Source organism: Meles meles, chromosome 7 (assembly GCF_922984935.1).
Source record: "Meles meles chromosome 7, mMelMel3.1 paternal haplotype, whole genome shotgun sequence".
Taxonomy (NCBI): Eukaryota; Metazoa; Chordata; class Mammalia; order Carnivora; family Mustelidae; genus Meles; species Meles meles.
The window spans coordinates 65,956,683-65,969,188 of record NC_060072.1 but is presented as its reverse complement, the minus strand read 5'-3'; the positions used below and the strand labels follow the sequence as shown (position 1 = coordinate 65,969,188).

General features: G+C 40.5%; 1 protein-coding gene across 1 annotated transcript in view; it reads right to left on the bottom strand.

Moving 5' to 3' along the window:
- TMTC1 (transmembrane O-mannosyltransferase targeting cadherins 1) overlaps positions 1–12,506 on the bottom strand; it is a 267,805-nt gene that overhangs the window by 31,623 nt on the left and 223,676 nt on the right. The window contains exon 13 of the mRNA XM_046012428.1: positions 7,360–7,468. Coding sequence (XP_045868384.1) covers positions 7,360–7,468 — 109 coding nt within the window. The remainder of the gene's footprint in view (positions 1–7,359; positions 7,469–12,506) is intronic.

Sequence of the window (12,506 nt, the reverse complement as noted above, 5' to 3'; positions counted from 1 at the left end):
GTTTCTAATTGTTGTTTTCTAATAGAATCACAGCCTCCAATCAGGGGAAGGATTTCAGCAGGTTTCTGACAAAGCACCTCACAATATCCTCATAGATAAGATGAAGTGAGCTAGATGGTAACATGATTGGTTAAATGAACCAACAATTAAATAATGTACCTAAAGAGTCTCAGGTAGAAGAGAGGTCAACCTGGCAAGAAGATCCTACAGACACAATGCAGGTGTCTGCAACATTTTAAAATCAAAAACATAAATAAGTAACTGGAAGCTATTTTTATTTAATTTACCAAGTGAAATATCTGGGAAGGGTAGTTAATATAAAGATGGCAGAAAAAGGACAAAAAGTCCTAGAACACCTGAAATCTTAGACTGATCACAAAGAAGTTGAAATTAAATACAGATAAAGATGAGTCCTTTCAGCCAGATTATAAAAACATGCCTTCAGCATGGGTGAGGCTTGCATTAACAAAGATTCACAGGTTATAGGGACTTGAGTTGACTGTCTCCAATGTGAGCCAGAGTGCCATGCGGTTGCCAAACAACCAGCAGAACTTATTTCACGGCGACATTTAGCAGACATCCAGGATGTCAAGCCAGGGAAGTATTTCTATTCACCCTGAACTTGCTGAACTACAGTTTAATATGTGGAGCCATCCTGTCATAGAGAAAGTGGATCGTCCAGAGGCTATGCAAAGCGACATGACCAGAAGCCAAGAATCTGGAAATCAGGGTAAGAAAGAAACAAGGTGAAAGAAAAGAGGTTAGCTTAGGAAAGGGGTGATTAGGGAAGTGATAACACAACTGCGCCCAACAAGCTCTCCATCAGACGGAGCTCAAAGGGAGCCAATTACAGGATGACCCACTTTAGCTCAGTATAGGACAGTTTATTGTCATTAGATTGGCCCACAACTACAGTGCGGATGGGCCATGCATGTGTCTGGTGACACTGGAAGACGGCCTGCTCCGTGAAGGGATGGGCTCACAAGTATGTTACAGAGTGGCCAAGGTTTGCAGTTCTTGCTTTCATACACTCTGGGAGTCTGAGATTCTGGAATGCTGTTAAATAAGGTTGTGCCACCAAGAAATGAATCCATTTACAACCAAAGAATGTTAAGCTGGGTGGATTCTCTCTACCAGTTTTTCTGTGCCTTGCTTGTGCCTCTGAAGCACTCTTTTATTCCTGAAGAATTCAAAACATGAAGACAAGCTGTTGAAAGTCAGAGAGGAAAGGCAACCCTGAGTTATGCCCAACAGCTGTTCTGTCTCTTTGATGTTAAAAATCAATTGCCCAAAGGAGCAAAAGAGAAAACTTTTCAATCTTTCAATTACATTCTTAGATCTCATAGCATTTTACATTCGAACCTAGAGCAGGAAAGCCTGGTTAAAAAAGAAAAAGAAAAAAAAAGTGACCCTTATATGGGAGGAAAGATCATGATTGTAGTCATTCTTTGTTCTTCCTGAAAATTGTTCATAACTTCAACCATGTGACACATAGTAACTCTACTCCAATTTACCACTGTGGTTCATGAAAATTAAATTGATCACACAGCTGATTTTAAATAAGGCATCTAACATACCTTAAACATGACAGGAAAACATATATATGTTGTCCTTTTTAAACTTCCACTTCCTATAAGATGTGTTAATAGCAAGATACTGCAGAATGGACTGCAGTACATTTTGAGATCACAGAACATCTTAATCATCTTTAGAGCAGTAACTTTTCATCAACTTGGAGCTCATTAATTTAGAAAGAAAACACAACTGAAGAAGGCAATTCACTTTCACAATATTAACATGTTAATCCTTTATTTGTACAGAAACAATAGCACTAATTATGGTGGAACCTTACAGCATTCATTGAAATATTCATGAGCACTAAGGGCATGTATACTGATGAGCACTGAGTAATGTACAGAATTATTCAATTGCTCTGTTGTACAACCAAAGCTCATATAACAGTGTATGTTAATTACACTTGGATTAAAAAAATGGTAAAAACCAGTTCAATAGCACTTAACTGACATGAAAAAAGATAATTTGACACACTCTTAAAACATTAGCACTATAGATGCAGTAAAGATAATTTAGAATATTTATCTATTTTCAGATTTGGAAACTGAGGCCCAGAGAGGTAAAGTACTCTTACCCAACTCTGTGCAGTTGGTTAACTTTGGGGAAAGGTCTAGAACCAGGTCTCCTAGCTCCCTGTCAAATGCTCTTAATATCACACTACGGAGTACCTGAATCTCAAAGCAAATCAAATCCAGACATGCTGTCTGAATGCCTGCATCATACAGTGAACTGTCCTAAGTCCTGGAAAAGAAATGGGCATACAAAGACAACGCTGCTTTTCTTAAAGAAACTACGGTCTTGTGAAGAAAACAAACCTGAAAAATTGTTTAAATTGTAGTTCCACTAAGCATGATACGCTCTAGTTCCATCCACGTCGTCGCAAATGGCAAGATTTCATTTCTTTTGATGGCTGCATAGTATTCCATTGTGTATATATACCACATCTTCTTTATCCATTCATCTGTTGATGGACATCTAGGTTCTTTCCATAGTCTGGCTATTATAGACATTGCTGCTATAAACATTCGGGTACACGTGCCCCTTCGGATCACTATGTTTGTATCTTTAGGGGCGACAAACCATAAATGACTCTTAATCTCACAAAACAAACTGGGGGTTGCTGGGGGGAGGTGGGATTGGGAGAGGGGGAGCGGGCTATGGACATTGGGGAGGGGAGGCGAACCATAAGAGACTATGGACTCTGAAAAACAACCTGAGGGTTTTGAAGGGTCAGGGGTGGGAGGTTGGGGCAACCTGAGGGTTTTGAAGGGTCAAGGGTGGGAGGTTGGGGGAACAGGTGGTGGGTAATGGGGAGGGCACGTTTTGCATGGAGCACTGGGTGTTGTGCAAAAAGAATGAATACTGTTACGCTGAAAAAATAAATAAAATGAAAAAAAATTGTAGTTCCACATCTAAATTCAAGAAATAAAAATATGTGACTATTTTGCACGTTGATGTGTGCTTCCATAAATATTATAGGAGCTCTACTCCCATGAGAAGGGGAGGTGGAGAAATGTTGGGGGAGGAAGTGGGAGTTGAATTGGATCTTGAAAACTGGGGAGGATTTTTAAGGGGAGAAAGATAAGATGGCATTTTAGGAAGATGGAACTGTGTGACTAGATACATATTCTCGTATCTGTAAAGAGCTCCATGAAACATATTACGTTAACACTTGTATTAGGTAAGTGATAATGTCACTTAGCATAAGGGCAGTTTTCATCAAGAAGAGCAATTAAATGCTTATCATCTGTCCTGGTGAGCTGGGAAAAAAGGAACTGGGAACAATGAATGCAATATTTTATTTACAGCTGGCCCTTGAACAATGTGGGTTTGAACTGCGTGGGTCCACTTACACACAGGTTTTTTTCAATAAACACAGGACAGCACTGTAAATATATGTTCTCTGGCTTATTATTTTCTTTTATAATCTTTTTTTTTTAAAGATTTTATTTATTTATTTGACAGAGAGAGATCATAAGTAGATAGAGAGGCAGGCAGAGAGAGAGAGGGAAGCAGGCTCCCTGCTGAGCAGAGAGCCCAATGTGGGACTCCATCCCAGGACCCCGAGATCATGACCTGAGCCGAAGGCAGTGGCTTAACCCACTGAGCCACCCAGGCACCCCATCTGGCTTATTATTTTCTTAATAACATTTTCTTTCTCTAGCTTCCTTGACTGTGAGACTACAGTGTATTACACATATAATACACAGAATATATGCTAATAACTGTTTATGTTATCAGTAAGGCACCCAGTCAACAGTAAGCTGTTAGTAGTTCCATTTTGGGGGAGTCAATATGTGGATTTTTTTTTCCCCATTTTATTTATTTTTTTCAGTGTAACAGTATTCATTGTTTTTGCACAACACCCAGTGCTCCATGCAAAACGTGCCCTCCCCATTACCCACCACCTGTTCCCCCAACCTCCCACCCCTGACCCTTCAAAACCCTCAGGTTGTTTTCCAGAGTTCATAGTCTCTTATGGTTCGCCTCCCCTTCCAAAATTTTTTTTTTTTTAATAAACATATAATGTATTTTTATCCCCAGGGGTACAGGTCTGTGAATCGCCAGGTTTACACATTTCACAGCACTCACGATAGCACATACCCTCCCCAATGTCCATAGCCCCCTCCCCCTCTCCCAATCCCACCTCCCCCCAGCAACCCCCAGTTTGTTTTGTGAGATTAAGAGTCATTTATGGTTTGTCTCCCTCCCAATCCCATCTTGTTTCATTTATTCTTCTCCTATCCCCCTAACCCCCCATGTTGCTTCTCCATGTCCTCATATCAGGGAGATCATATGATAATTGTCTTTCTCTGATTGACTTATTTCACTAAGCATGATACGCTCTAGTTCCATCCACGTCGTCGCAAATGGCAAGTGGATTTTTGACTGCACAGGTGGTCAGCACCCCTACTCCCCGCACTGTTCAAGAGTGAACTGTATTTGCTTACTTATACCTCATTATTCCACAAAGAAACTGAGGTAGCTTTAAGAATTGGAAATAAAACTTGAATAAAATAATTTAAGGAAAATGATAAGCCCGGAATAAAAGCAGCACCTACAAAAAAGCAGATACACTCTGGATGGCTGTTAGTCAAAGGTTGGGGGCAAGGGAGATGGAAATAAAGTTGATCCTTTTTAGTGTTCACAAGATTTTTCCTGTGTTAGATTAAAAATAAAGCAAAAAACCTTTCAATTCAGAAGCAGAACTTTCCCAATACTGAGATGAGAGAAATTCTCCTGAGTCCTCATAAAGAAGACACTGCATGAGGTAGTAAGTGCTGTTCCCAAGCCCATCCCTGATTCTATGGTTATGAAGAGTAATTGCACATGGTGGTCCTCATACTACCACTTAGTGCAGAGCAAACACATCACATTTGGGTATGATCAATTACAAAACAGTGTGGCCTACATGCTTAGTCCTCCCATAATATAAGAGGAAAATTCAGAATATGTACTGGATTGGAGGGACTATATATCCTTCAGTTTGTATAGATTCATTTATTCACTCAAAATTTATTGATTGCATACAATGTGAAGGACATGGGAATATAGCCATGAATAGAAGGGATGGTCACTCTCATGAGTTAAATAGTCTAGTGGTGGGAGAAGGATCATAGACAAACATATGTTAGGGGAGCCTGGGTGGCTCAGTCATTTAAGCATCTGCCTTTGGCTCAAGTCATGATCCCAAGATCCTGAAATGGAGCCCCACATCCAGCTCCCTGCTCTCCCTCTATGCACCACTCCCCCGCCCCCAGCTCCTGCTCTCTCTCAAATAAATGAAATCTTAAAAATATATGTGTGTTGGATGATGATAAATACTATTTGGGAAAAATAAGGCAGGACAAAGTGACAGAGAACATGATGGGCAATGTGAGGCTGGCAGTTAAAAAGGGTTATCACAGACAACCCCTCTGATCGGGCAATGTTTGCACAGAAACCAGTGTGATAGGAGGAAGGATACTCTAAGATGTCTGGGAGAGAAGTGCTACAGGCAAAGGGAACAGTTAGTGCAAAGTCCCTAAGAGAGAAGCATGCTTGGCATGTCTGAGTAATGGCAAGACACCCAGCCAGGCAAAGGCAGGGGAAAGGTCCTATGAAAATGAACGAAACAGGATGGGTTGAGAATAAGGAGCAATGGCAGAATCAATCTTTGCTTCAGAAATCTCCTACTGTGTCTGCTTCAACACAAGCCAAAGGTAGTTGAGGACAGCCAGTGTATACCATACACAGAACACGACCATCCTCCTGTCTGCTTAACCACTGTGCTAAAATAGCACTGAAATCACCCACCACAGGCATGGGCTTTTATCTAAAGCCCAACTACACTACATGGTCAATAGTAGAGCATGAAAACTAAGCTTATCATTTCTGTCACTTAAATATCCACAGAAAGTTCTAAATTGGTATCCTGGTGAAACTGCCAAAGTTTTTTTAATACAAATTGCACCTCTGTGTAACCAATGTTCATCACATTTAAGCCAACAGAATGCTACAGGGCATCTTTGAAAGGTGCTGACTTTGATTTTAAAGTCTGGGGGCGCCTGGGTGGCTCAGTGGGTTAAGCCTCAGCTTTTGGCTCGGGTCGTAATCTCAGGGTCCTGAGATTGAGGCCCACATCAGGCTCTCTGCTCGGTGGGGAGCCTGCTTCCCTCTCCCTCTCTGCCTACTTGTGATCTCTCTCTCTGTTGAATAAATAAATAAAATCTTTAAAGACAGTCTGGCATTGTTTGAGAGCAGAATCCACTGTCTACTAAAGGCACATACGTGTGCCAACAGAACAGTATCATCAATTTAGAGAAGATAATTTATGTTTGTTTCCCCTTAGCAGGGGACATGCATCCAGAACACTGAAAAACAGTATCCAATCATTTAGACACAAGTAAAGAGAAGGAGGGGAAGAAAAATATCCCTTTATGCCACCAGAAATGTTGTCTCTTTGGAGCCTGTTCTATAAGCCTCATGTGATCCTTTAACAGGTACTGAGACACAAGATCTATTAAGATTATCAATAACTGGTTGCATCTTGAGTTTGGAGATCTGAGTCCATCAGCAATTCCTCAGAAAAACTAAGTAAATAGCAATAAAATAAGCAAATATTGTGCATTGTTCATTCATTCATTCATTTTATTTTAAATTTTTAGAGGTTTTTAAAAAAGATTTTATTTATTTATGAGAGGGAGAGCATAGAGGGTGTGTGAGAAGGAGAAGCAGACTCCCCACTGGGCAGAGAAACCAATGTGGGGCTCAATCCCAGGACCCTGAAATTATGACCTGAGCCAAAGGGAGATGCTTAACTGATGGAGCTACCCAGGCACCCCTCCTTTTTTTCTTAAAATTATTTATTTATTTGTCAGAGAGAGAGAGCACGCACACAAGCAGGAGGAGTGGCCCGCAGAGGTTGAGAAGCAGGTTCCCTGAGAGCCTGATATGGTGCTCAATCCCAGAACACTGGGATCATGACCTGACTGGAAGGCAGACACTTAATCAACTGAGCCATCTAGGTGTCTCTTGTGTATTGCTCTTGACAGATTCTGTCTCAAAGTGATACAGAATACATCAATGACCTCTGATGGACCATCGGTGTCTAAAGGCTACCTTCACTAGACCAGGAGTATTGGAGTAAGAAAGCTACATTTGTCATTTCTGTCAAGAAGAAAACTGGTTGTCCAATATGAGTTTACAAATTGAACCATTAGTATCAAAATCTAGATAATATTAGTGTATACGTTCAACAGGAAAAATTTTTAAAAATATGTGAAGTTCAAAGGACACAGTTACCTGCTCGGCCAACAATGAAGCTAAGCTAGAATACGCATCTGCAAACTCGGGACCATATTTAATGGAGTCCTTCAGTAAGGTGATAGCCTCTTCTTTTTTCTCCTGGGACCTAGAGATTATAGAGAGGGAAAAAAACATCTTTTAATAACACTTTGTTTAAATCCTCTGATTAGATGCTGAGATCTCATTTCTTTAGCAAAGATAACCTGATTCCCTCTGGATTTCACTGCAAATGAATTAAACTAGATTGTCTCAAGGTGCCAATAGTTTCTGCTTCTGAATTCTCAGTGGAAAGAGATGTAAATAATGCTGCAGTTTATTCACTGATATTTCTACCTTCTCTTTCCTGCTCTGCACTTTCTTGAGAGATTTAGTATTTTAAAAGTTTGTTAACCAGAAACCTCAACCCTCAGAGGAGCAATTGTGGAGGCATTTGTGGGAGCCAGCTCACAATAATGTGGAAGGTGCATTGAGCGTCTGGACGACTAGCTGCACCCCCACAGTGGCTAAGCCATCTCTCAGGGACAAGCCAGCCAAACTGTTCACGTTAACTTGCACTTTTATATCTAAGAGGCAATGATTTATACATAATATGTCAAGTTAGGAAACACTGTAACTATTGGCTGGCAAAGAATGACTGGCTATTTTATCATCAAAGTTTTACTGAAAATCTGGGCTGGGTCTATATTCTTCATTTTAGTCTTCTCCTGAAAGTGATTATTTCTGGTTCAGAGAGGACTCAAGGCCCCAGAATTATTACCAATATTTTGGGTGGAAGTTCTCTTTCCTGCTAGTGCCACAGGGGAGGCACATGGCCATTATCCTGACATATCAGTATTTTTATTTATTTTTTTTAAAAGATTTTATTTATTTGACAGAGATCACAAGCAGGCAGAGAGGCAGGCAGAGAGAGAGGAAGGTAAGCAGGCTCCTCGCTGAGCAAGAGAGCCCGATTCGGGGCTTGATCTCAGGACCCTGGGATCATGACCTGAGCTGAAGGCAGAGGCTTTAACCCACTGAGCCACCCAGGCGCCCCCTGATATATCAGTATTTTTAAAGCCAAAAACACACACACTGGCAGTGATCAACTTTGCTACTAATACAATTTCACAAACACTGACCACTTGCCAAGTGCTAGGCATTGTAACTAGTAAAAGAAGTGGAATGAAAAACCAGAAAAACAAGAATCCCTGAACTGTAGAGAGCACAACCTAAGGGTACTCCCCCGCATCTTTACTGAGTACCAATATAGAATTGTGTGCTTCTATTTTCACTATTTAGGGTCAATGATCATTTACTCGGCAATGTACCTTATGCTCTGGTAAATTTTCACAAACAGGTATTAATTTTCACAACAATCCCATGCAGCAGTGTTCACTGCCCTATCATATTAATTTTTCTAATAAGAAAACTTGGATTCAGAAAAGCTGAGTGACTCATCCAGTTGATATAACCAGTCTTCTGGATGGAGAGCCAGTGCTCGTCCATCACACCCTATGTGCTTCTTCTAACTACTTAGAAACCCACCTCTTAATGACCTTGCTGCTCAATGTATGATTCATGCACCAGTATCATCCACCTCACCAGGAGCTCATTAGAAATGCAGAGCCTCAGCCCCATCTGGACCTCCTGAATCGAACCCTACATTCTAAAAGGATTCTCCAGTAATTTCTTCGCACACTGAGATTTCGGCAGAATTGCTCCATAAATTAGCCAAGGCAGCTCAGTGTAGCTCCTGCTGCAAAACCCCCACAGTTTTGGTCTCTGTATGATGAATATCTGGAGAGGGAAAACCAATACTGACTCCATGAGTCTGAGTTCCAAGTGCTAGAAGCAGCATGCTACAAGGCAAGTTTACCTGGAAAAGAGTCTTCTATCATAGACCTTGAAAACACAGAAGTCATGTTTCCAGCAGAGGCCTTGCATTCAATTTAGCCAACATCTATCATCGGTCTCTTCTTACATGTTAGCTATTTCCTAAGGGAGTCCATGCTATCCTCTTCTTACTAACTCCTACTGGGCTCCTCTTGGTGCACAGTCCTGCTCTTGAGAACAAGGTGTAACACCTGTGTGCTTCACTGGATTATTTTAGGGATGTGGCCCGAAAGTTGCAGGGTTTTAAGAAATGTGCACCACAGCTCTCTTAGTGATTTTTTTTTTTTTTAATGGATTCATTCACTTAGTCAACAAACATTTAAACAGTGTCTGTGAGACTCTATGGAAGTCCACTAGGTTTATGTACTCCTGGGTTTCTAATCCAAAATATATCCTGAAGCACTTCTTCCACAGGCACATGTAAATGAGTTTCTTTTTTAATCCTGGTCATTTGACTACTGATTTCATGGTTAGCAGAACTCTTCCTTCAAGGATTTCATAAATTTTTAAAAAGATTTATTTATTTTAGAGGGGAGGGGTTGAAGCAGGGGACAAGAGAGTCTCCTGATATGGGGGGCTCAACCTCACGACCCAGAGACCACAACCTGAGCCAAAACCAAGAGTTGGTTCCCCACTCTCTCTCTGCCTGCCTCTCTGCCTACTTGTGATCTCTGTCTGTCAAATAAATAAAATCTTTAAAAATAAATAAATAAATAAGGGGCGCCTGGGTGGCTCAGTGGGTTAAATCCTCTGCCTTTGGCTCAGGTCATGATCCCAGGGTCCTGGGATTGAGCCCCACATCAGGATCTCTGCTCAGCAGGGAGCCTGCTTCCCCACTCTCTCTCTGCCTACTTGTGATCTCTGTCAAATAAATAAAATCTTAAAAAAAAAAATAAAACAAACAGTTGGATGCTTACCCAATGGCACCCCCTAAGCGCCCCTCAAAAACTTCATTAATTTGGAAATCCTCCCAAAATCCAGAAGAAGATTCAGACTTAGGAAATTAAGGCTGAAGATTAAGCCCCGGAGGATATAAATGGGCTAGGATATTCTTCAGAATCAGCAGGAAAAAAAACCTACAACAATTTGATAGTAAAAATTCAGTGATTTTCATTTGTCATGGCTCACCTCAGTTAGAACGGCAGCTTAAACCTTTTATATATGAACTTGGTGAGATTAATTACCACTTAATGCAGCCTAGGAATCTAAACACTTGAGGCTGTCCATTAACATTCATAGGACACAGTGGAAAAGTTAGCAATCAAGTTTCTCACAGGAAACTTAATTCTTTATGAAAAACTCCATCTCTATTGATCTCTTGAAGGATGGACACATTTTCAGAAAAATAGCTCACCATGTAATTTGGGTTAGTACAGGAGGATTGCAAGATGCAAAGATAAGACTTTTCCTCTTGTCTCTGCACTCCTGGATGATTCTGCTTTTCCCTGGGAGACTTCAAGAAACATTAGACACCAAGAGGTGTCAGGCCCATGCCACTTTTAACACATACTTAAAACGTTTTCTTTTAACAAAACCCTGAGAAACTCATAAGCAGGAATTTTCCTGTTTTTGTTTCTGAAAGGGAGAGAAATAGTGGGGAGAGACGGTTCCTCTGTAGTGTCTCTTTTGCTTAGCCTTTGGTGGGAGCTTATGAAATAGGTGTGGTTTTGACATAGTAACTTAGAGGAGATAATTCATCTCCACAGAACCTTTTTTGGTCATATAGTACCATAATTACCACATGAGAACTGAATTTCATTTCAGTCTGATTTTGGTTTCAGAGGCATCCCTTTCCTATCCACATTACAGCCCATGTTTCTCTAACTGTCTCATACTAATTAAAACATGGCAGCAATACTCCTGCAGTTCTCTCAACTAGACTCAACTTAGTTTTGCTTGCTCACATCTTCGTTCCCAACCTGTTTCTAGTTCCCTCTTTCTTCTCCTTCTACTACATGCAGACAACTGACAGACACATTTTTTTCTAGAGCACTGCCTTCAACACATTCCTTTATATAAATAAAGGAATTTTATAAATTCCTTTATATAAAATAAATTCCTTTATATAAAAATCTTCATTGAGGCCCTGCTGCATACAGATAGACTCTTTAAAACCTTCTAAAATGTGGTTCTGAGCAACATTCCAAACATAACCAGGTACCCACTGGTCCAGCCAGTCTACATTGGCATTTATCCTACAGAACCTGAGAGATTACCGACTCCACTGCTTTTCTACCCTCTGTACCTTAAAATCATTTCAAGTGCTTTCAAAAAGACATTGGTGATCCTAGTAGTGGGCCTCCTAATAGGAAACACTCAATGAGAAATTCAGATTTGAGAATTATGGGTATAATTCATCCTCCTTAATTTACAGCGGGGAAGAGGGTGAGATTCCGACGGCGTCGGTGATTTGCCCTGGTCCACGCAAGAAGGCCGGCCTCCCAGAGGAACAGTTGCTCTTTGTTTTTCAGCTCAACATTCCAGAGTATCCGGTCTCCAGTTCACTTTTCTTCTCCAAAGCCCCAGCGCAGCACAGAGGGACCCCTGCCCCTGCCTTGTGGAGGAGGGTGTATCTGTTCACCTGTGAGTGGGCTATGCAAGCAAGTTGTCAATAGTTCCCGTTTCCCAGTAGCTGTTTGCTGAATATTTACTCTCTGCTAAGGACACAGTAAGTGAATCTTCTGCATTCTTTATTTTAATTCTCAAGTATAATGAATTAGGCATAATTACTGCCATTTTTAAGATTCTGAAAACAATACCAGCAACTAACACCTGAATAAAATAAACAGTTTTGGAGAGCTAAGTGACATGTGTCCAACACACAGCTACTGTGACACCAGGATTCTCATCTAGGACTTCGAATATGTCCTGTTCCACCGGCTGGCCACACTCAGCACCTCTGCGTTCACTCTCTTAAATGTTAGGTGCTCTGAGCCTATTACTAGGTTTTAAGCTTCTTCATAGACAAGACCCATGTCTTATTAATCTTACTTCTTTTATCCCAGTGATCTGTACATAGTAGAAATTCAGTAATTGTTAAGTTAACTTAAAAAAAAAAAACATGGTTTTACTATTCTCTTATTCTTAATCTTTTTAAATCTTAAATAAACATTTCAGTATCCCAATCAAATTAGAGGTGGATAATATTATCATCCATTTTATATCTCCATTTTACAGTTCTTTCAATATTATGGAAGTAATTCTAAGGAAGACAGAAGCATCCCAAGCTTTAGAATCATATGAAAATGACAAATATAGTTTTTATTTATTGA